Source organism: Talpa europaea (genome assembly GCF_964194135.1).
Source record: "Talpa europaea genome assembly, chromosome: 5".
NCBI lineage: Eukaryota > Metazoa > Chordata > Mammalia > Eulipotyphla > Talpidae > Talpa > Talpa europaea.
Genome location: NC_140071.1, coordinates 89,893,688 through 89,916,446, shown reverse-complemented (window position 1 = coordinate 89,916,446; position 22,759 = coordinate 89,893,688). Strand labels below are relative to the sequence as shown.

The 22,759-nt window shown below is 38.6% G+C and overlaps 1 protein-coding gene across 2 annotated transcripts in view; it reads left to right on the top strand.

Annotated features, from left to right (window-relative positions):
• Positions 1 to 903: 903 nt before the first annotated feature.
• Positions 904 to 22,759, top strand: part of NUDT9 (nudix hydrolase 9) — a gene marked incomplete at both ends in the record, with an annotated part of 29,942 nt that continues 8,086 nt past the window's right edge. The window contains 7 exons of one of the 2 annotated variants that reach the window (XM_084233416.1): positions 904 to 1,010; positions 8,650 to 8,889; positions 10,814 to 10,909; positions 12,072 to 12,158; positions 19,150 to 19,261; positions 20,888 to 21,034; positions 22,458 to 22,542. In XM_084233416.1, the coding sequence (XP_084089542.1) occupies positions 904 to 1,010; positions 8,650 to 8,889; positions 10,814 to 10,909; positions 12,072 to 12,158; positions 19,150 to 19,261; positions 20,888 to 21,034; positions 22,458 to 22,542 (874 nt within the window). The remainder of the gene's footprint in view (positions 1,011 to 8,649; positions 8,890 to 10,813; positions 10,910 to 12,071; positions 12,159 to 19,149; positions 19,262 to 20,887; positions 21,035 to 22,457; positions 22,543 to 22,759) is intronic. The other variant, XM_084233417.1, reaches the window with a different exon arrangement.

The following is a 22,759-nucleotide window of genomic DNA, read 5'->3' as shown; positions in this document are numbered from 1 at the left end:
GTTGAGTATTAAGTCCCTTATAAGCTTGCGGCTGAGGACCTGCAGTCAGGCAACCCATTTTTATATCAGGGCTGTCCTGTAACACTTTGGCTAATTTCTGCTCCTGTAATTCATTATGTAGAGTGACGCCCACCCGACCCCACCCCCTTCCCACCGCGTGACTATCCCCGGGCTTGCCAGGGTCACAGCCGGCAAAACCTCGTGAAATTGAGCAACCGAAGTGAACGACTTGCTAAAGAAGGTAGAGAAAAACCTCGGATTCGTGGGTTGCAAATCTCTTGTCTAGACTCCTTAGGCTTAGTTTTCCGTAACCACTTATTATTCAGATGAGACTAGGTCGCGCGTGGTTTACAACAGCTGCCTTTGCGCCTCCCTTCTCCCCCCAAAAGCAAAAACAACCAAAAATTCACAACAAATTTCTCTCCAGTTCCTTTTCTTTCTTTTCTCTCCTTCCCCGTTCGAATTTCGGTAACTCTTTTCTCTTTCTCAGAAATTCCTTCGCGCGGGGGCGCGGGGGGGCCGCGGGGGGGGGGGCGCGGGGGGCGGACAGGCTGGCGTTACGACGCCTGCGCGGCGGACGCCGTCTGCTTTGCGGCACGGCCGTAAAGCGCTGCTGTTCGCCAGGCGGTTCCTGTGCCCGGCCTGCCGGGCCGGCCCGCGCCGCCCAGCTGGGCGTGTTGGCGACATCTGCTGCTCTGGTCGCCCTAATCACCCGGGTGGAAGCCGGGGGTGTTGTTATGGGAAGGCGCCACGTCAGGGTGTGTCTGAGTCAAGACAAAACTAACCCCCTTGGCAACGGAAGGGCGGTCCGCTCCTAGGGACCGCTGGGTGCGGGGCGCGCGGTTCTGGGGTGGGCGGAGGTTGCTGCCCAAGCCAAGCTTGACTTCGCCTCGTAGGGCGCCGATGTCCGGGCGCGGCCTGGGAAAGGCTTTAGCCGCGGTGTCGCTGTCTGTAGCCTTGGCGTCTGTGACTGTCAAGTCCTCGGGAGGCCACAGCATCTCGGCGTGCAGGTACTTACTCGCCCCCCCCCCCGCCCCGTCCCTCCCCTCCCCTCCCCTCCCCTCCCCTCCCCTCCAATCCGGCCCCGTCCCCATCCCCATCCCCCAGCTCAGGCGCCTTCCAGGTCCTTGGGGTGCGGCAGGGAACTAGCTTCCGGTTCGGCTTATCCTCCCAGTGTTATAGGACAGCCCGGATATTGAACGGGTTGTCCGGCTGTGGGTCCTCACCCGTGCGCTTAAAAGGGACTTATTAATACTCCACTACAGGCACACACAAAAGGTTAATAATAGGTTTATTTACGAGGGAAAAGGAAATAAGGAAAATGTACAACTCAGGGAGAAAATAGGGAAATAAAGTCTTTAATGCTGATCCGCGGACCTGGCCAGACGCTGCTAGCTGGTGGAGCGCCAAAATGGGGGACCCTCCCCTCCAAAGCCCACGTGTCTGGCTTTATATCCACCTGGCTGCTTAACCCCACCCTCAGGTCGCACCCACCTTACCTTTGGTGGTGATGGGATTTGGAGTTCCCAGTGGCTTTGGCTTTGGCCTGGGGTGGGGGTGGAGTCCACAAAGCCTATATGGAATTTGCTTTGGGACATCCTTTTCCCACTAGCACTAGGTCTATGCTACACGGGTTTCTGCTGCCTTTGAGGAAAACTAGTGGTAGTGACCTTTCTTAACCTCTCTTTCTGCAGTTTACCTTTTTGCAGAAGTCACCAACATTATTATCCCCAAAGAGTTTATTTTTTTATTTTTTTATTTATTTTATTTTTTTTAATTAATAAATTTTATTTTTATATTCCCCATACAATTGCAATCCCCCCATTCTGACCCCAATCCCTCCCCTCCCGCCCCCCCACCCCCAAAAAGTGTCTCTGGTTCATAGTTTTTGTTGCTTTTGATTTTCACTTTCTTATAGTTATTCATTTTTCTGGTCCCTTATTTAAGTTTTCTAGATCCCTGCTATGAGTGAGACCATCCGGTATTTTTCTTTTTCTTTTTGGCTTATTTCACTGAGCTTGATCCCTTCCAGCGTCATCCATGTTGCTGCAAATTGCATGTGTTTATCTTTTTTGAATGCTGAGTAATATTCCATGGTATATATGTACCACATCTTCTTGATCCAGTCATCTATTTTTGGGCATTTGGGCTGTTTCCAAAGCTTAGCTATTGTAAACAGTGCTGCTATAAACATAGGGGTGCAGGTGTTCTTTGGAATTGATGTTTCTGTGTCCTTTGGGTAAATACCTAGGAGTGGAATTGCTGGATCCTGTGGAAGCTCTATGTTTAGTAGGTCCAGAAATCTCCACACAGCTCTCCATAGTGGTTGGACCAGTTTGCACTCCCACCAACAGTGCAGAAGAATTCCTTTTTCTCCACAACCTCGCCAACATTTGTTGTTGCTATTTTTTTTTAATATGTGCCATTCTCACTGGTGTAAGATGGTATCTCATGGTAGTTTTGATATGCATTTCCCTGATTGCAAGTGATGTTGAACATTTTTTCATATGCCTGTTGGCCATTCGCATTTCCTCTTCAGAGAAGTTTCTTTTTAGTTCCTCTGTCCATTTTTTGACTGGATTATTTTCTTTGTTGTTGTTGAGTCTCATCAGCTCTTTGCAGATTTTTGTGATCAGTCCTTTATCATTAGTGTTGTGTGCAAAAATGTTCTCCCAGTTGGTGGGGTTTCTCTTTGTTTTTGTTATTGTCTCTTTTGCTGTGCAGAAGCTCTTTAATTTGATGTAGTCCCAGCTGTTGATCTTTGCCTTCACTATCACTGCTTCCCCAAAGAGTTTAAATGGAACTTGTTGGGGTGTGGTGATATCCCGTGCTGTTTTTTCATAGTTAATTCTTAAGACATTATTAAATTAATAAATTCACAGTTTAAATATGTAAATAGTAAAATAAATGGTGTAAAGTGCAAACGATAAATTGTTATTCCTCCCTCTACTCAAAGTAGATAATATCTTTTTCTTGATTTGTCAACTCAGAATAAATCAGGCAGTTATGGTATCTCACAGCCTCCTTTTATTTTTGTCCCTCCTTTTATTGTTTGTTCAGTAATGCTAAGTATGCTAGGCCAGAGTAATGGCAAGTTTTATGGGGCTATCTCTAAGAGTGTGGTGTGTGTATTCATCTTGCTTGAATTGATTTAGCCCGAGGACATTCTATTCTTACCACTATCACACCCTCTTCTTGTCCTGTAGTGTTCTCTTTGTTCTGGAAATCTTGTGATAGTTGTTGGAACCTCATTTTCTTTTTCTTTAATTTTCCTTTTTTTTTTTTTTAAATGCACCATGTGCTTAGAGATATTCCTCTACTTTGCTTTCCAGATGACTAATTCTGACTTTAATCCTGTACATCCTGTTAGTCATATCTTCTGCTGGATTGTAAATTTTGACAAGAACGGTTTTCCACTAATTGCTTTAATAGCATTTTCTTAATTTATGGATACAAAAGTCCATTGAACATATAAAAATGACATTAGGATAGAAAAGCATCTTGTTTTTCTGAATTATCTGCTGTGGGCCATGGTTCTGTTATTACTTTAATCTGATGGACATAGTTTATCTAATTATTTATTTTTTTAAATATTTATTTATTTATGCATAGGAGAGCTGGGGTGCAGGCCAGAGATGCAGGGCCTGAGAGGATTCACCAGAGACTGAGTGGGGAGCATAACAGGCAGATGTACTGAAGTATACTGCTGAGGGGAGCAGCTGGCAAGACTGGAGAGGTCTGCTGCGCCATGTGGGTCACCTCCCTGGCAGTGGCTTCGTATAGATGTCTTAACCCCTTTTGCAACTAGGAAGACCCCTATCTATTTATATTTTTAATGTACATGATAGGCATTGTTTTTGCTTACATGGGAGGACTGATGACCTGTTGGCTCTAGGCTCCATGGTGCCTGAAGTTAAAGGTTTCTTTTGAGTTTGTGAGAGCAAGTAGCAGGTCTGCAGACTGGGAACTTCCCTTCCCCTTTTGCTCCAGGCTTTACCCTAGTGGAGCAGTTTTTCTGCTGAGCACAGAAGCCTTAATTTTTTTCTCAGTGAGAGCTGAAGAGGTATTAATCTTAAGTTTCTACTATGTCCCCTAATATCACCATTCACAGTAGAGATCCTTTGCTTTAATTTTTGAGTAACTTTTGGCTTTATCCTGTATGCAAATTTAATTTTTGCCAGCTTTCTATTTGGAGATGGGGAGAAAAGGAGACTGATTTCCCAGGTTATTGTCTCCCTGCCTGCTTGTTTCAAACTTCTCAGGCCTCCTCTTACAGAAATGCCTTCTGTCCTTCGTTCTTTTATGCATATTCTCAAATAGAATTGGTTTCCAGTTTGTAGGTCAATATAATTTCATCCACTTTCTATCTTCCTGAAATTGATTAAAATCTCATATACTGGTGGTGGCCTATTCCCTCTCCTGTTGTGGATTTTATTGCCTTTCATATATCTTTATTTCTTTACATTGGGGTTTAGGTAAGGAAGGAATAAACATCTATACGCTCTGGAAGTCACTACTGCTATTGATAGGTGTCACTAGTAATATGAAACTGGCAGTTATTCTGTGGTTTTATAATGTTGGGGATGCCAGCATTATAGGATATATCTGAAATGGTGACTACTTTGTGAACTTGGAAAAAGAGGCTAAAGATAAGCCAACAAAAATGAGTACCTGGTATCTTACCTTGAAAGGCATCCTGAAAGAGACAAGAGGAATTTATCAAGGATTTTATTTCTAATAATTTGGGCAAATCCAGAAAGTGACAGTTTTGCAGTTGATCATTGTGATTTAACTAGAAAGTTGTAATACTGATAATCTGGGGGAAAAAAAAAGGTAACATAAAAAGACTTATTTTGAATGCTTTCACATTTTCCAGCAGGATCTATCAGCGACATGGCTAGGGAATATATATATTTTATTCCCATGAATACATGTAAATAAGTCTGGTTAAAAATGAGGTGGAGACAGAATAGCATAATCTTAAGAACCTGGAATTGAGACCCAGCTTGCCTGGGATTGGATCCTGATTTCTCTGTCACTTTTGTGACCTAGTTAACTTAGTGTCTCTGGGTCTTATTTCTAAAATCAGATAGTTGTACTAACTTCAGAACTGTGAGCTGTACTGTATTAACATCTCTTTGGAAGGTGTCTTGCACATAGCAATCATTATATACATATAACTATTATTATGGCTATTTGTATTATTTCACATTTGTTTTATTTCTGAGCACCATTATTAGTATGGTATTCAAGTTTTAAGAACTGGTTTTTGATTTGTAAAATGAACTTTAATATTTTTAAAATAAACTTTCTATGCGAATGTAATCACATAAATTGATCTAAGTGAACAAATGTGATCATTATTTTGGGGTAGGTTTTTTTTTTCTTTTTGCTTTTCTTTTCTGTTTACTTTCTTGTCCCTTCTTCCAACTCCCTCTGCTTTCCTCTGGTTTTCATCCCTTTAATGTCACCCTCCTTTCCTCTTACCTTTTGTTTTCCCTTTCCTTTTTTCTTTCCCCTCCTCCATTCACTTTTTCTGTCTTTCCCCCCTTTTTCCTCCCTCCTTTTTATTCTCCTTTCCTTCTCTTTTTCCCTTTTCCCTTTACCTATATCTGTACTGTATTTTCTAACCCATGTTCAGATCCCAGTGGTTTAGGTCTTCCTATATTTTTCTTGTACTCTTGTAATAAATAGTGTGGGCATTTCTGGTGAGTAGTCTAAATGGCTCCAGAAAGATTTCCACATTCTAATCCTTGGAACCTGTGAATATTTTGCCTTTCATGGCAAAAGAAATTTCACAGATGTGATTAAGGTTAGGAAATTTGAGAGGCAGAGAGTAGCCCTTATTATGAGTCTTTTCTTATTTTTAATGAAGAGTTGTTCCCAGTTGTCAGAGAGGGTCACTCAAACTAGTGAAGAAGATTTGATGTTGTTGACTTTGAAGATGAAGGCAGGTGACCAGGAATCGTGGGATGGGGGTAACCTTTAGAAACTGGTAAAGGTAAGGAAATGAATTCTTCTAGAGTCTTCAGAAAGGAATGGAGCTTGGACGACATGTAGATTTGAACCCAGTGCTGTCTGTGTCCGACTTCTAACCTACAGAACTGTAAGATAATAAAATTGTTTTGGGTCACTAATTTGTGTTAATTCGTTATGGTAGTAGAGAATGAATATATAATGCACATACACTGAATTGTATGTCCTTAAAATTTTTTTCTGTCATTTTATAAAAATGGGATCATATTACATACACTTTTTTGTATCTTCCTTTTTTTCAGTAGTTCCTTGTGATAATAGTGACAAGTCACTTGATATCATTATTTTTAATAACTGCACAATATTTCATTGTGTAGTTCTTCCATAATTTATTAACCCATTCCCATTATTGTACATTCATTTTACTGCTTGCCCACTGAACACTATTAAAGCAAACATTATTATTTTTTCCCAAAGGGCAAGTATATTTATTTATAGCACCCACACACCCTCTCTTTCAGCATGTAATACCTGGGGGTAGGGGCAGCCTAAGGGCCTTAAGCCTCTGAAACCCCAGGAGGACCAGGGTGGTCTGGAGGAGACCCTGGTTCTAGCCCCATCCCCTGTGCGCTCCACCCCACTTTCTCACCCTTAACTCTTGGGCATCCAGGGTTGGGTAGGGCATGGAAAGGCGTATTCCCTCTCCAGATTATGACCATCTGTCCAGTATGTTCATGTACACCTTTAAGGCCTTCAAGCAGGTATCTATTTCGGCCTCCTGGTGATTGGAGCTGTACTCTTTGATGGGGATGCATTTCCCGGAACAGACCAGGAATCATTTATAGGGAATCAAGTTCCCTGAAGTGGCCAGGCATATGTAATGGAGGTCTCATTTTAGGGGGATGGACTTTTCCACATTGATCAGGTAGTGGGGCTGTGAACCGTGCTTTATTTACTGGGTATTTTATTTTTATAGATAGATTGCCAGGAATGGACTAGGTTAAAGGATATAAATGTATAATCATTATTATCAGATTGCTTTTCAGAGTGTGGGGAGGACTGGCGATAATTCTTCTTTAAATATGTAATAGAATTCACTACTGAAGTCATCTGATCCTAAGCTTTTCTTTGTTGAAAGTAGATATTTTTTTTATTACTTTTAAAAATTATTTCTATAACCTTATTTAAATTTCACCACTTGTCCCATACTTTTTTCCCCTTCTGTTTCAGGAAACAATCCAGAATATTTGATTGCATTTAGTTTTCTTATCTCTCTAGTCTCCATCTATCTGCAAGAGTTTCTCTGACTTTATCATTCCTATTTCATTTTAAAAGTACAGATGCCCTGGTTCTGTATTTCATGTCTGACTCAGGTCACGTGTTCTTATAAGAAGTTTCTGGAAGTGATCACTGTGTACTTCTCAATTTACGGTATCAGAAGGCAATTCATGTTGACTTGCCCAATCACCACATTAAATTGGTGTTTGCCCCATCAGCTTTGTGTCAAGAGAGACAAGCTGACTGGCATTGTGAGAATAAGGGAAGGGCCTCTTATCAGTTTACCCTGTTCTCAGAATTCCATTTTCTATTTTAGAGATTCTTACTTAGGATCATTAGAAATTTAATCATTATTTTAAGAATAATGAGAAACCATTCAAGTTTTTGTTTTTGTTTTTTTAAAAGATTTGTTTATTTATTTATTTATACAAGCACTGGGTGCAGTCAGAGGTGTGGGAGGGTGAGCGGATTCACCAGGCCAGAGCAGGGAGCAGAGCAGGCAGAATGACGAAGTACACTGCTGAGGGGAGCAGCGGGCGGCAGGAGAGGTCTGAGCTCCATGCAGGACCCTCCTCCAGTGGCAGGGGAGCAGCCGGGGATGGAACCGGTGCTGCAGAGGCTGCGGGCAGCTTTGCAACCCAGCGCTCAACCGCTGCGCCACCGGGGAGGCCCGAAACCATAAAAGTTTTTAGGCAGGAGGCATAATAAGGAATTTTGCGTATGCTGTGAGGTAGAGATCAAGGCTCAATTTTTTTGTTTTGGTTTATGTTTTGTTTTTATATGTGTTGCACAATTATTTCAATTAATTTATTTTTCTTTCTTCAAACTTTACTATTACTTATAATAGTGACTTTATTAAAAAATTGTGAATTGTAGTCAACCTCCAAATAACATTATATTATGCATCATGAATGAATCTTACAGCCATCTATTTCCATATCCCTATTCATCCTTTGTGCTATTTTTGTGATATATTTGTGCTATTTTTGTGATACATTTTACACATGTATGTTAGACTATAGACTTTTTAAAAAATATTCTTTCATGTAGACTTAAATAATCTTTTACATTTATTTTAATAGTTGAGTTTTCATAACAAACTTACCTTCTGCGAATATGACACAACTGTAAACTTCTACCCCCTTTCCTCAACTAAAATAAATTTAGTGAGTATTAATAGTTTAGCTATATTTTAAAATTTTTCATATCTGAAAATAATCTTTCACAGATACTGTCTTTCATACTTATCCATATCAACTTTGAATTTTTTTTCAAATTTGAATTTTCTGAATTATAGTTCTCTGGTATTAAAAAGTAAGTTTTTGGGTCTTTGAATTAGGTTCTTTTTTTTTTTGATATTTATGTAAAATATTTTTCTTTTTTATTTCCCCCCAGAAACTTACTTTCATCCTGCTGGTTTCATCTTAACTCCAACATCATGTCTGGTTTTAGTGGTCCCATCAGGAATTACCACATCAAGGCTCGGGTATGCCCTTACCCAGGTTCAAAAGTTAAGCGCAGCCCGGTTCCTGATGAGAAAGTAAGCTGGCTTGCTGAGTGGAATGACTATAAGCCTGTTGAATACACTGCAGACTCTGTCTTGGCTGGACCCACGTGGGCAGATCCTCTGATTGGGTGAGCATATTAGCTGCAGACACGGGTAACTGTCATTTTGTTAGCAGACTTAGGGGTACCCCAGGACCCCCAGACTTGTATGCTCTAAAGGGTTTCTGACATCTGCCACATAAAGACAGAGCATACTCTTAGTGTGAAAGAACTTTAATAGATTAGAGTACATAGAGAGGGCAGAAGAGAAAGGATATAGTTTCCCAATGAAATACCCAGTTACCCATCCCCTGTGGGTAAATGCCCAGCCAGACAGAGTCGACGCAAAGCAGGGGCACTGAAGCCTGAAAACTTGTCACAAGTCTAAGATACCTTCTGATAGGGAGCCTTAGGAGAGGGACAGAAGGGGCCAGGCAAGTCTGAAACTAAAGGAGCAAAATCAAAGTACAAATCAATGTAACGGCTGCCATTGTCAGCCTCCATACGGGTCTCTCACCACATGTCCCTTCCAACTGTCTTTATGTATCTTGACTCCACGCATCTCCTCCTAAACCCCCCAAGTCCCGGGTATGGGTCCAGACCTGAGAAGCAAGTGTATCCTCCTTCGCATGTCTTTCTTCACATGCCTTCTCTTAAGTTTTCTCTAACTTCCCTTTTCCCTTCAGCTCTTCCCTTCATTATAATGGTGGGGTAGGGAACCCGGAACCGTCCCCTTGTTGTTTTTTTTTAAAGATTTATTTATTTATGGGCCTCCCTGGTGGCGCAAGGGGTTAAGCAGTGCACTATGAAGCAGCCCACAGCCTTTGCAGCATGAGTTTGATCCCCAAACGGCCAGAGAGAAACCCACATGGCAAAGCAGACCTCTCCTGTCTTGCCCGCTGCTGCCCTCAGCAGTGTGTTTCCGTCAGTCTGCCTGTTCTGTTCCTCACTCTGTCTCTGGTGAATCCCCCCACCCCCCCAATCTCTGGCCTATACCCCAGCTCTTGTATGCATAAATAAATAAATCTTTAATAAATAAATAAATAAATAAATAAATATTTATGCATACAAGAGCTGGGGTGTAGGCCAGAGGTGGGGGGGGGGGGGTGCTGTGTGTGGTGTAAGAGGATTCACCAGAGACAGAGTGGGGAACAGAACAGGCAGATTGACGGAAACACACTGCATATGGGGGGTAGCAGGCAAGACAGGTGAGGTCTACTGTGCCAAGTGGCCTAGCTCCCTGATTGGGGATTGATCTTGTGCCGTAGTGGCTGCAGATAGCTTCACAGCACTGAAACTTAACCCCTTGTGCCACCAAACCTCCCCTTGTTATGGAGATCCTTTCTGTAACAATTTGACAGCTGAGAAGTTTGTAAATTATTATTTGACAGCTGAGAAACTTTTTATTCATGCTTAATTTTATTGTAATTTAGTTTCCATGTTTGTTTAAATGCTTGCCCAAGAACAACAGTCATATTTGTTTACTCCTTTGGGGGTTTTATGGTGATTCTCCCGATAGGTAAATCTATTTTGCTGTGGAGTTTTTTGTTTTATAAATTGACAATTTGTGGTATCTATTTTCATTTATTCTCTTTGAATCATCAATAGAAAGTAGTGAAAATATTTTTCAATAATTTTTTCCAGACTACAGGTCAGGGAGCCCTGGTCAACCAGCATGGTGAGATAAATTTTCTATGCTATCAGTAATGTAAACTTTTTTTTTTGTGGCATGTGAGAGGAATTGTAGTTGTTCTGCCATTAGTTTTTCCAGGGGAAGGAATTCCCAGAGGAAGTCTAATATTAATACATATTTACGGTATTTTCGTATTTAAGGTATTTTGATGAAAAAATTTTTCTCTCAGAAACTACTTTGAAATAGTACGATGGATATGTAAATAAATTAATCCTGAAAAAATATAGTTTCATGGTTATTATTATGAATAACAGATTGGCAATTTTAAATATTTGTTGGTATTGTATCATTTCTTATTTTGCATTGGTGTTCTCATTGCAGTGAAAGTAACTTTTCTCCCAAGTTTAATGACAAGGATGGAAATGTTGAAAGAAAGAGCCAGGCTGGCCCGTATGAGATTGAAGGTGGAAAACCTAAGTAGGTACTCGTAATGGAACATTTTACAATGATGGGTCTTCAAAAGATAGAAAATATAAGTAACATTTATTGAGTGCTTATATGTGCCAGACATTGTGAAAGAATTTATATGTGTGATCTAATTAAATTGGCACTATACTTGTTGGGGGGTTAATTTTAGTTCCATTTTGCAAGTAAGGAGAGAGAATGTAAATAATTTGCATACTGTTAGTAAGTTTATTGCAGTTCTAGTTACAATGGCAAAGCTATGTAAACAACCTAAGTGTTCACAGCACATGAGTAGATCAAAAAGATGTGGTATATACTCCTAATGGAATACTGCCAAGTGATCAAAACAGATAAACTCTTGCCATTTGCATCAACATGAATGTAAACAGAAAGGTTTATGCTAAGTAAAGTCAGAGAGAGAAAGATAAATAACAGGTTGTGTCACTTATATATATGGGATATATAGAAACCAAACAAAGAGAGAATTGAGGTATCCGGAGGGGAAAGGTATACTTGTAATCTGGAAATATTTACTAATACTAATAACTCCCTATACATGTATAAAACTGATGTCTAAAATCCAAAACCCACTGAGGAAAAAAAATGGACTTTAAAATGAAACAAAATATTTTCTCTTCCATTAGTCATTTTTTCTTAAGTCATTGTAGTCCCCGTAGTTCTCCTGCCACCATATCCATCACCATACTCTCTTGTAACCACATATTTTAATGGGAAGGGTTGAAGGAGAGTGGATTCGGATATAAGGGTGATGAGAAAGTGAAGAGAAGTGTGGGTATCATGAATGAAAAATCATCACTGTTGTAAAGAGTGATGGTAATTAGGTGTGGCATGTTTCATTCTCCCAGCTTAAAGAGTCCAGTAAGGTTCAAATTCAAATTTAGAAGTATAGGTGAAAACTCAAATTATAGAACAACTTTGGAAATGAGAACCTCCTCTTAGATCAAGTTCAAAGCTTAAGACATGTACAAAAGAAAAGTTATGTAACAGTACATATAAGGAAATAAGTGGTTTTAGTGCCATGTATGTAATAGTGCTACTGGGTTTGTGAGGTGATACTTCTCTTACAGCTCTTATGACAGTTTTTTAGTCTTATCAAGTCAGTTTAAAGAGATGAACACATTCAACTGATTTTATGTTTTGTTTTTTCCTCCAGAAATCCTGTAGGACGGACAGGACTAGCTGGCCGAGGGCTTTTGGGGCGGTGGGGCCCAAATCATGCTGCAGATCCCATCATAACCAGGTGAGAACCAAAAAAACCCTTAGTAGCAAAAAGCTAAAGTGATTGGAAAAATACAAACTATAACCATATGTTTATATATATGTATTTGCACACATGTATGCACACATGTATATGTATGTATAAACCACAGGTGTATGTATATAAACACGCACACATAAACATGTATCTATGTGTGTGTGTATACACACATAGACATGAAATCCGCACTTTAACAGTACTTTATTTTTTTATTTTTTACATCATTGTTCATTTTTAAACAATATTTGCTTCCCCCACCCCCTCAAGTGTAGTCCCCATAGAATTTCCTTCACCAGTGTTCCTGTGCACCTTCACCTCAGTCCCCTGTGCTCCTCCCTCCCTCGCTCTGATCCCTCTCTCTCCTCCTCCTCTGCAGGATGTCTCTGATTTATAATTGTCTGTTTTTGCTTTGTTGTGTTTTGTACTTAACAGTAATTTTATGTGAAATTATGGTGATGTGATATAAGTATAAAGCTATAGTATTAATTTGGCTTGAGGCAGGCTTTTTTTTTTAATTTTTCTTTTTTTTTTATAGAGGCATGTTTTTATTTATTTTGTTTGTTTGTTTGTTTTGTTTATACATGCACTGGGTACAGTCAGAAGCGCGGGAGGGTGAGAGAATTCACCAGAGCCAGAGTGGGGAGCAGAGCAGGCAGAAGGACTGAAGTACACTGCTGAGGGGAGCAGTGGGCGGCAGGAGAGGTCTGCGCACCATGTGGGATCCTCCTCCGGTGGCCGGGGAGCAGCCGGGGATCGAACCGGCGCCGCAGAGGCCGCGGGCAGCTTCGCAACCCAGTGCTCAACCGCTGCGCCACCGGGGAGGCCCTTGAGGCAGGCATTTTATAAATAAAGCTAATTCACCAGATATTTATTGAGCATCTCTTTGTTTTCAAATTGAATAGGTAGTTTACAGGATTTAAAGTGTAAGTTTTAGCTTCCTGTCACTGGAGAGCTATGGCTTATTTGCAAGATGGAAAATATGAAATAAGAAAACATGTCAAAGTAACATTGGTGATACAGGATGCTTTAGAAAATTGGAAGATTGAATGTGGAGAGTGATAATGCATTTCAGCTGAATTTGAAGCTTAGCTGGGGACAGAAGGAGGCCTAAGAAAAAAATCTTTTATCTGTTTGAGTAATCCTTATTGAAATATTGAGAAATGAAAATGCCAGCTTAATTGAAATGTAAGATTCTTGTAGGAGAATAGTGGATGATAAATTAAACATAATTTTTGTGCAGTTCTGTTGTGGAGAATATTCAATGCCAAAGGTAAGGAGTGTGAACTGTTAAAGGTTTCATGACAGAAGAAAGGTATTTTTTTTTTTAAATAAATTGTATTTTTATATTCCCCATACAATTGCAACCCCCTTATTTTGACCCCAATCCCTCTCCTCCCCAACCCCCACCCCTCATAGAGTGTCTCTGATTCATAGCTTTTTGTTGATTTTGAGTTTCACTTGAAGAAAGGCATTTTTTTCCCTGAGTCAGACCAAGTTGGTAAGCCAAATCATATTCAAAATGTCTCTTAGTGAGAATGAATCAGAAGAAAGACAATAGGTGATTCTAATATTTACATGGATTTGGCCATCTCCATTTCGTCTTTTCTTTTTTTTTTTATTTTTAAGGATTTATTTATTTAAGCACTGGGTACAGTCAGAAGCGCTGGAGGGTGAGAGAATTACAGACAGATCAGGGAACAGAATAGGCAGACTGACGAAATACACTGCTGAGGGGAGCAGCGGGCGCGGCAGGAGAGGTCTGTAGCACCATGTGGGATCCTCGTTGGCGGCCGGGGATTGCTGCAGAGGCTTCCCAGCCCAGTGCTCAACCGCTGAGCCACCAGGGGAGGCCCCATTTCGTCTTTTCAACACATCTGAAATATCCTGTCATCTCTGCCATGCTTTTAATTGTGTTTACTTTTAGTATTTCTTCACTTATGAACTTTCTCCTCACATGTAATCATCACTTTCATTCTTTAAGCAAGGCAAATACACTAAATATTCTTACTTTTTTATTTGATAGTTTCAGGACCTTGTTTTTCTCTGAGGTATAATGATTTTAGTTTAACACTGTTTTCAGGTTTTTAGAAGAGGGTCCAATATTTGCCCCATGTTATTATCTTGCCCTTTCAGTTACATATCAGAAGGGATCTTTATCCCATCATAAAGTTTATCTTTCAACCAACTGTCCATCCACTCATCCATCCATTCATCTACACATCCATCATCTCACCATCCTACCTATCCACCCATCTAACTCATCCATCTATGTACACCCACCCACCTAAAATTCATTTAGACACTTTATAGTTTAAATGGGATGGGAAGAATAATATATTCTTATTGATGCTCATAAATGAAATCAAATTAATGTCATTTTCTTTCAAATTTTGGCAAGACTGTTTAAAAACAGGAAGGTTGAAACTTCTGATGCAGAATTATAATGCTAGAAGAAATAAAATAAGCAGAAATATAATACTTCTACAAGAAGTAGAAAAAGGAGGCCAGAGTTAGCCTCTAATTAATGTGCCTTTATGGTGGACCAAGTAGTTACTGGGAGTATACATTGTGACTGTTTGTCAAGTTGTTTTGAAATGGTAGAGTTTTTGAGCTTAACTTGATTATTTTACAAATGAGGTAACAAAGATTAGCGGTGATCCAAGACTACAAAAAAACCCCACAGGGGCAGAGTCTAGCTTTTGACTTTATTCTTGGGCTGATGTTCTTTGCTATCTCAGTAATGCAGGTAATAACTAATGAGTGACTTGCCTGTAGCTTGTAGATCTGAAATTTGAATCAGGATATTTAGTTTCAAATACTGTTTCTCTTTTATACCAGTATTTCACTAATGAGTAATCATAAGAATCACCTAGGTACTTTTAAAGCTCAGATTCCATCTCCTTTTCTTTTTTTTTTAATAGAAAATTGTTAATTTTTATTTTATTTATTTATTTATTTATTTATTATTTTTATATTCCCCCATACAATTGCAAACCCCCCATTCTGACCCCAATCCTCCCTTCCCACCCTCCACCCCCCAAAAAGCGTCTCTGGTTCATAGTTTTTTGTTGATTTTGATTTTCACTTTCTTACAGTTATTCATTTTTCTGGTCCCTTATTTAAGTTTTCTAGATTCCTGCTATGAGTGAGACCATCCGGTATCTTTCTTTTTCTTTCTGTCTTATTTCGCTGAGCATGATCCCTTCCAGCGCCATCTATGTTGCTGCAAATTGCATGTGTTTATCTTTTTTGAATGCTGATTAATATTCCATGGTATATATGTACCACATCTTCTTGATCCAGTCATCTATTTTTGGGCATTTGGGCTGTTTCCAAAGCTTAGCTATTGTAAATAGTGCTGTTATAAACATAGGGGTGCAGGTGTTCTTTGGAATTGATATTTCTGTGTCCTTTGGGTAAATACCTAGGAGTGGAATTGCTGGATCATATGGAAGCTCTATGTTTAGTAGGTCCAGAAATCTCCACACAGCTCTCCATAGTGGTTGGACCAGTTTGCACTCCCACCAACAGTGTAGAAGAGTTCCTTTTTCTCCACAACCTCGCCAACATTTGTTGTTGCTAGTTTTTTTAATATGTGCCATTCTCACTGGTGTAAGATGGTATCTCATGGTAGTTTTGATTTGCATTTCCCTGATTGCAAGTGATGTTGAACATTTTTTCATATGTCTGTTGGCCATTTGCAGTTCCTCTTCAGAGAAGTTTCTTTTTAGCTCTTCTGCCCATTTTTTGACTGGATTATTTTCTTTGTTGTTGTTGAGTCTCATCAGCTCTTTGCAGATTTTTGTGATCAGTCCTTTATCATTAGTGTTGTGTGCAAAAATGTTCTCCCAGTTGGTGGGGTTTCTCTTTGTTTTTGTTATTGTCTCTTTTGCTGTGCAGAAGCTCTTTAATTTGATGTAGTCCCAGCTGTTTATCTTTGCCTTCACTATCACTGCTTTGGGTGATGTGTCTGTAAAGATGTCTTTGATATGCAAATCACGTAATGTTTCACCTATATTTCCTTCTATGTATTTTATGGTTTCAGGTCTTATGTCTAGTTCTTTAATCCATTTTGAGTTGATTTTTGTGTATGGTGTGAGGTAGTGGTCAAGCTTCATTCTTTTGCATGTAGCAACCCAGTTTTCCCAGCACCATTTATTGAACAAACTTTCTTTGCGCCAATGCATAGTCTTTGCTCCTTTGTCAAAGATTAGTTGACCATAAATCTGTGGGTTTATTTCTGGATTTTCTATTCGATTCCATTGGTCTGTATGCCTGTTCTTGTTCCAATACCATGCAGTTTTGATGATTATGGCTTTGTAGTAGAGTTTGAAGTCTGGGAGTGTGATGCCTCCATTTCCTTCTTTTTTTTTCAGTAGAGCTTTGGCTATTCAGGGTTTTTTGTGATTCCATATGAGTTTCATCAATAATTGTTCTATTTCTTTGAAGAATGACATTGAAATTTTGATTGGAATAGCATTGAATTTGTATATTGCTTTTGGTAGGATGGCCATTTTAATAATGTTTATTCTCCCAATCCATGAGCAGGGGATGTCTTTCCATTTCTTTGTGTCTTCTTCTATTTCTTTTAACAGTGTTTTATAGTTTTCTTTGTTTTTATTTATTTATTTATTTATTTATTATTTTATTTTTTTTTTGTTGTTGTTGTTGTTTATACATGCATTGGGTACAGTCAGAAGCGCGGGAGGGTGAGAGAATTCACCAGAGCCAGAGCAGGGAGCAGAGCAGGCAGAAGGACCGAAGTACACTGCTGGGGGGAGCAGCGGGTGGCAGGAGAGGTCTGCGCGCCATGTGGGATCCTCCTCCGGTGGCCGGGGAGCAGCCGGGGATCGAACCGGCGCCGCAGAGGCTGCGTGCAGCTTCGCAACCCAGCGCTCAACCGCTGCGCCACCGGGGAGGCCCTATAGTTTTCTTTGTATAGGTCCTTTACCTCTTTTGTTAGATTTATTCCCAAATATTTGATTTTTTTTGTTTCGATACTAAGAGGGATTTTTTTTTTATTTCTTCTTCTTCAGATTTATTGTTGTGTATAGGAAGGCTACTGATTTTTGCGTGTTGATTTTGTATCCTGCCACTTTACTGAATTGATTGATGAGTTGAATTAGTTTTTCTGTGGAGTTTTTAGGGTTCTCTATGTATATTATCATATCATCTGCAAATAGTGATAGTTTGACTTCTTCTTTTCCTATTTGGATTCCTTGGATGTCTTTCTCTTGTTCTTATTGCTCTGGCTAGGACTTCCAGTATTATATTGAAAAGCAGTGGTGAGAGTGGACATCCTTGTCTTGTTCCAGATCTTAATGGAATTGCTTTCAGCTTTTCACCATTGAGAATGATACTGGCTGTTGGCTTGTCATAGAATTCAATCTCCTTTTCTTTCAAGTACTTTCTGGTTCAAAGTAGCATTGTAAGTGAACTTCACAAATGTTCAGAATCTCCAGATACCTCTCTAGAGATTTCTTATGTATCACAGTTTATTCACTCATGTCTAGCTCCACTGCTAGACTATTAGCTCTTTCAGAGGAGGAATTAGACATTGGATATGGTAGTCAGCCACTATATAAAGAAATTTGGAAACTCACATCTAAACTAGTATATTTCATTGTGTTTCATGCATACTGATGATTAGCTCAGACTTTCTTTTTGGGTTTAGTGTTAGAAATTCAAACTCGGGCTTCCCTGGTGGTGCAAAGGGTTAATATGCAACCTATGGAGCTATCCGCAGCCACAGCTGTTCGAACCCCAGACGGTCAGGGAGCTACCCACATGGCGCAGCAGACCTCTCCTGGCTTGACCGCTGCGCCCCTCAGCAGTGTATTTCAGTTGATCTGCCTGTTCTGTTCCCCACTCTCTCTGGTGAATCCTCTCACCACCCCCCCACATCTCTGGCCTGTACCCCAGTTCTTGTATACATAAATAAATAAATCTTTAAAAAAAATAAATTCAAAATCTTTTTTTTTCCCTAAGAGACTATTAGAACAATTCTTAGAATTAAGTGGGGGAGATGGATGTGCCAGTGGTAGGGAAGTGGAAGGGGACATTTATCAACGTCTGATTAACTGGTTAGAAAAAGCTCATCCTTAATAAGAATGCATTGTTGCTTAAAAAGAAAAAGAAAAAAAAATGTATATATGCACAATTCAATTCAAAAATATAAAATTACAGTTACTTTTCATCAAAAAAAGGGCATAAAGGTTGAAAAGTACTACTTTTGAGATCAGATCATTTGAACATATATAATCTTTTTTTTTTAAATAATTTTTTTGATAATGCAGCGTGAACTATAAAAGCCCATATTACAAGATCTTTTTATACTCTCTGTAATTCTTTTTTTTTTTTTTTTTTTTTTTTTAGAACAGGGGTACAGGGCAGAGGCATGGCAGGTGAGAGGATTCACCAGAGACAGAGTGGGGAACAAAACAGGCAGATTGAAATGCACTGCTGAGGGGGGCACCGGGCGAGCTGGAGAGGTCTGCTGTGTCATTGGGTCACCTCCCTGGCTGGGGATCAAACTCGTGCTGCGGTGGCTGTGGATAGCTTCATAGTGCCGCTTCTCAACCCCTTGAGCCACCCTATCTGTAATTCTTAAAAAGGATCCTTGGACTTTTTTTTAAACTCTTATGGCCTTTCCTTTAAATTCTGTTCTGCTTTTAAACTTCTTTTTACAAATTAAGTAGTAAAAACTATTTACATTCTGAATTTTCACAATGGAGAATACAATATCCTTTATGAAAAAGTAGATATTTGTCCGAGTTTGTAATAGTCCTAAATATAGAATATTTCTAATTAAAACATTTTTTTATAAAGTTAGCTTATTTGAAATATATGTACATATATAATTTGTTATAAAAATGCATCTTTATAACTCTCAAGTTTGAGATAGAATGTTGGTTTTTGTTCTAGGTAGGTTGTGATCTTAAATTATTATTCACACCTTAATATTTATTTGTAGGTGGAAAAGGGATAGCTGTGGAAATAAAATAACCCACCCTATTTCTGGGAAAAACATCTTACAGTTTGTTGCTATAGAAAGGAAAGACTGTGGAGAATGGGCAATCCCTGGGGTAAGTATTAAAATTAAATTAACATTTTAAGTTCTATTTTTAGTTGCTTTGTTTAATACAAGGTTATTGTGTGTGAATCTTTTCTACCCCATTTATCCTCCATTTTCCTCCCACTTCAATTTGGAATTTTTCTGTCACTCATCATTGCAACTAAGTGTCACTATAAATTAGAGGTATAAGATAATACAATAAGACTTAGAATCTAATCTATTTCTAAAATAGACCAGAGGAAAGAACCCTTAGGAAAGAACATGGACTTTGGCATTAGACCTGGTTTGTGTCTTGGCCTTTCCTCTTTGAGCTGAGTAATATGAAATTAGACTGTCATTTTAAAATAAAGACAATCTACTTTAGAAGATCACTAGCGAGCATGTATAAAGCACCCAGTGTAAAGTAAAAAAATGTTTTGGCCTATCTGAGAATTCAGTCCCTATTTCAAGCCCAAAGATAGATTTTTAGCTTTTTTTTTTTTTTTTTGGTTGAAGGGTGGTAACTGTGGGCATAATAGAAAAGGTAACTTTTATTATTTACTGTAGTTTACAGTTTTTAAAATTTCCATGATAGCATCAGGAAGAGAGTACTTTTACTGAGTTCATCTCAATGGTATGTTTGAAGTGGCTTTTTAAAGTGTGTGTATCTATGGCAGAGGGTTTTCTATTTCATGCCATATTGTGAAGTAGAGATAGTTTGATGGGAGGATGATTCTATATGCATAATACTATCTGCAAGAACTGGTTTTTTTGTTGTTGTAGGGTAAAAATGGAATAGAGATAAAGATCTCAACTGACTATAATAAAAAATTTTGGGTAATTTCTACAAGCCAAACAGTTAAACTTCCCTAATGCTAAGTGCAAAAAACCAGTAATGATTTCATCACAGGATCTTATATTTTTATTCTCATTTGAAATTCTAACCAGTCAGGGAACTGTATGTTACTGATGTCATTTTGAGAACCATTCTTCTAATCAATATATTTTGAATATCTGTCTTTTTTCCCCACTAATAATTTAGACATGCAGGGTACAAAAAAGCAACATAAATAAGTATCCCTTTTCCTCTTGGTGCTCACGTTCTAGTGGGGGATGCAGATAATACAAGACAAATTAGTTATTGTATGTTAGAAAATAACGTATTAAGAAAAAAATTAAAGCATGGTGGGAGATTAGGAAGTATGGGAGTTTGGATTGTTAGACCAGTACTGCCTGAGAAAGTGACTTGTGAGTAAATATCTGTAAGAAATGAATGAACCATGTTGACATTTGGAGAAGAACATCTTGGGCAGAGAGAATAGCAGGTACAAAGAGCCATCCTAGGAAGTTTGAGGAGGTTAGTGTGGCTGGAATGGGATCAACATTGGGGAAAGTGTTAACATGCTATATATTTTTTTCTTGCCTCCTTACTTTTCTTGAGTTTGGAAAATACCAGGAAATGCGTGATTGACTTAATTTGCCATAAGGTTGACCTTGCACCAATAATGTGGTCAAATAACTGAGGTATCCTAAAGGCTCTTTCTACTAGACACAAATGATGGATTGTGGAAATAGAATAATGAATGAATGTTGCATCATTGATTAAATGTTTAGTGAATGGATTAATGGCTTATTACTTAAAAAATGTGAATCTCAGGGGATGGTGGATCCAGGAGAAAAGATGAGTGCTACATTGAAAAGAGAATTTGCTGAAGAAGCCTTCAACTCTTTACAAAAATCCTGTGCTGAAAAGAAAGAATTAAAGGAGCAGTTGCACAAACTCTTCAGCCAGGAACATCTAGTGGTAAGAAATGATGGTTTGGATTTTGGTCCTGTGGTTAATAAAAATTGCTTAAAGTTCATCTGAAAGTCTAGTAGATTATTTTTCACATAAAATGAAATATATATATATTTAAAATACATATTAATAAAAACAAAACAACAGAATAGATTTTCACTGTAAATAGAATTCTACTTAAATTTTGTAGCTTAACTTTAGGTCATTTATATCATTTATTTTAATACATATTTTCCTCTTAGATTTTTCTTTACCAGGTATGAGCTAATGTGGCACTGAGTTTACCCTTCTAACAGAGAATCTTTTTTAAAATTTGGCATAAATTCAGCTTTTTTGAAAGGAATTTACATAATTGTGTTAGAGTTTTTCTGGCTGACAATCATTTACGTCTCATGTCTGTTTTGTTTACATAATCTTTGTGATTAAAAACAAAAAACCTTGTGAGGCATATGTATACCAATAAGGAAAAGGACAGATTTTCTTTTCTCTTTTGTTAGTTTTTGGTTCGGATTGCTTTATTGTTTTCTTTCCAGAAGTGAGACTTTTTTAAATTATTAACTTAATTTTTTTCAGCCACATTTGTTTAGGTGGCTAGATGAAATCTTTTCATGTAGTAAAAGATTTGAGCTTTACTAACTTCACTTATAGTTTGCCTTTTTAAAAATGGATCTGTCTTTGTATTTCTGAAACTATTACCACAGAAATTATTAAAACATAATTATTAAATTATTAAAACAGAAAAATGCGTCAATCATACACCTTTAAAAAAATTATGTGTCCCTGGTATAACTGTGCTTGAATTTTGAAATTAGAGTTTATGATTTTGAGGTTCTCCCCCACCTCAAAAGATTTATTTATTTATTTATTTATACAAGCACTGGGTATAGTCAGAAGCGCGGGAGGGTGAGAGAATTCACCAGAGCCAGAGCGGGGAACAGAACAGGCAGACCGACGAAATACACTGCTGAGGGGAGCAGCAGGCGTAGCAGGAGAGGTCTGCTGGGCCATGTGGGACGCTTGCCAGCGGCCGGGGATGGAACCAGCGCTGCAGAGGCTGTGGGCAGCTTCGCAGCCCAGCGCTCAACTGCTGCACCACCAGGGGAGGCCCTGATTTTGAGGGTTTTGTGAATTTTAAAATGGCCCCAAAATGTTCTTGAGAATATTGTTCCTTGGGAAATTTTAAATAAGCATATGGAATGCTACATTAAAACTTCTGTGATATTTATAGTTAAAAAAACATGGTCAACGAATGCTTAATATGTAATTTATTGTTTTAACCATTTTTAATTGTACACTTAAGTAATGCTATTTTTATGCATGTTTTCTGACAACATATTTACATTTATGATTATGAAGAAGATAATGTGACTCTGCTCTACTCATTCTTGTTTCACCCAAGACTTTTTTATTTGTATCCCTTTAAAAATAGATATATAAGGGATATGTTGATGATCCTCGAAACACTGATAATGCTTGGATAGAGACAGAAGCTGTCAACTATCATGACGAAACAGGTATTTACACTTTTATTTATTGACTGGATTAGAGGAATAATATAAATCAAGCAGCCTGCTAGCGCATAATTAAGTCTGGACTGTTTTATCATCTTAAGCCCATAAGTTGTTGATTATGAAACCAAAGCTGTTAGTTTTGGAAAAAATACATAGAAGAAGGCAAAGTGTTACCAGTTAGTAATTTCCTTTACTCCGTCGGCAGCATCTACAGTTAAGA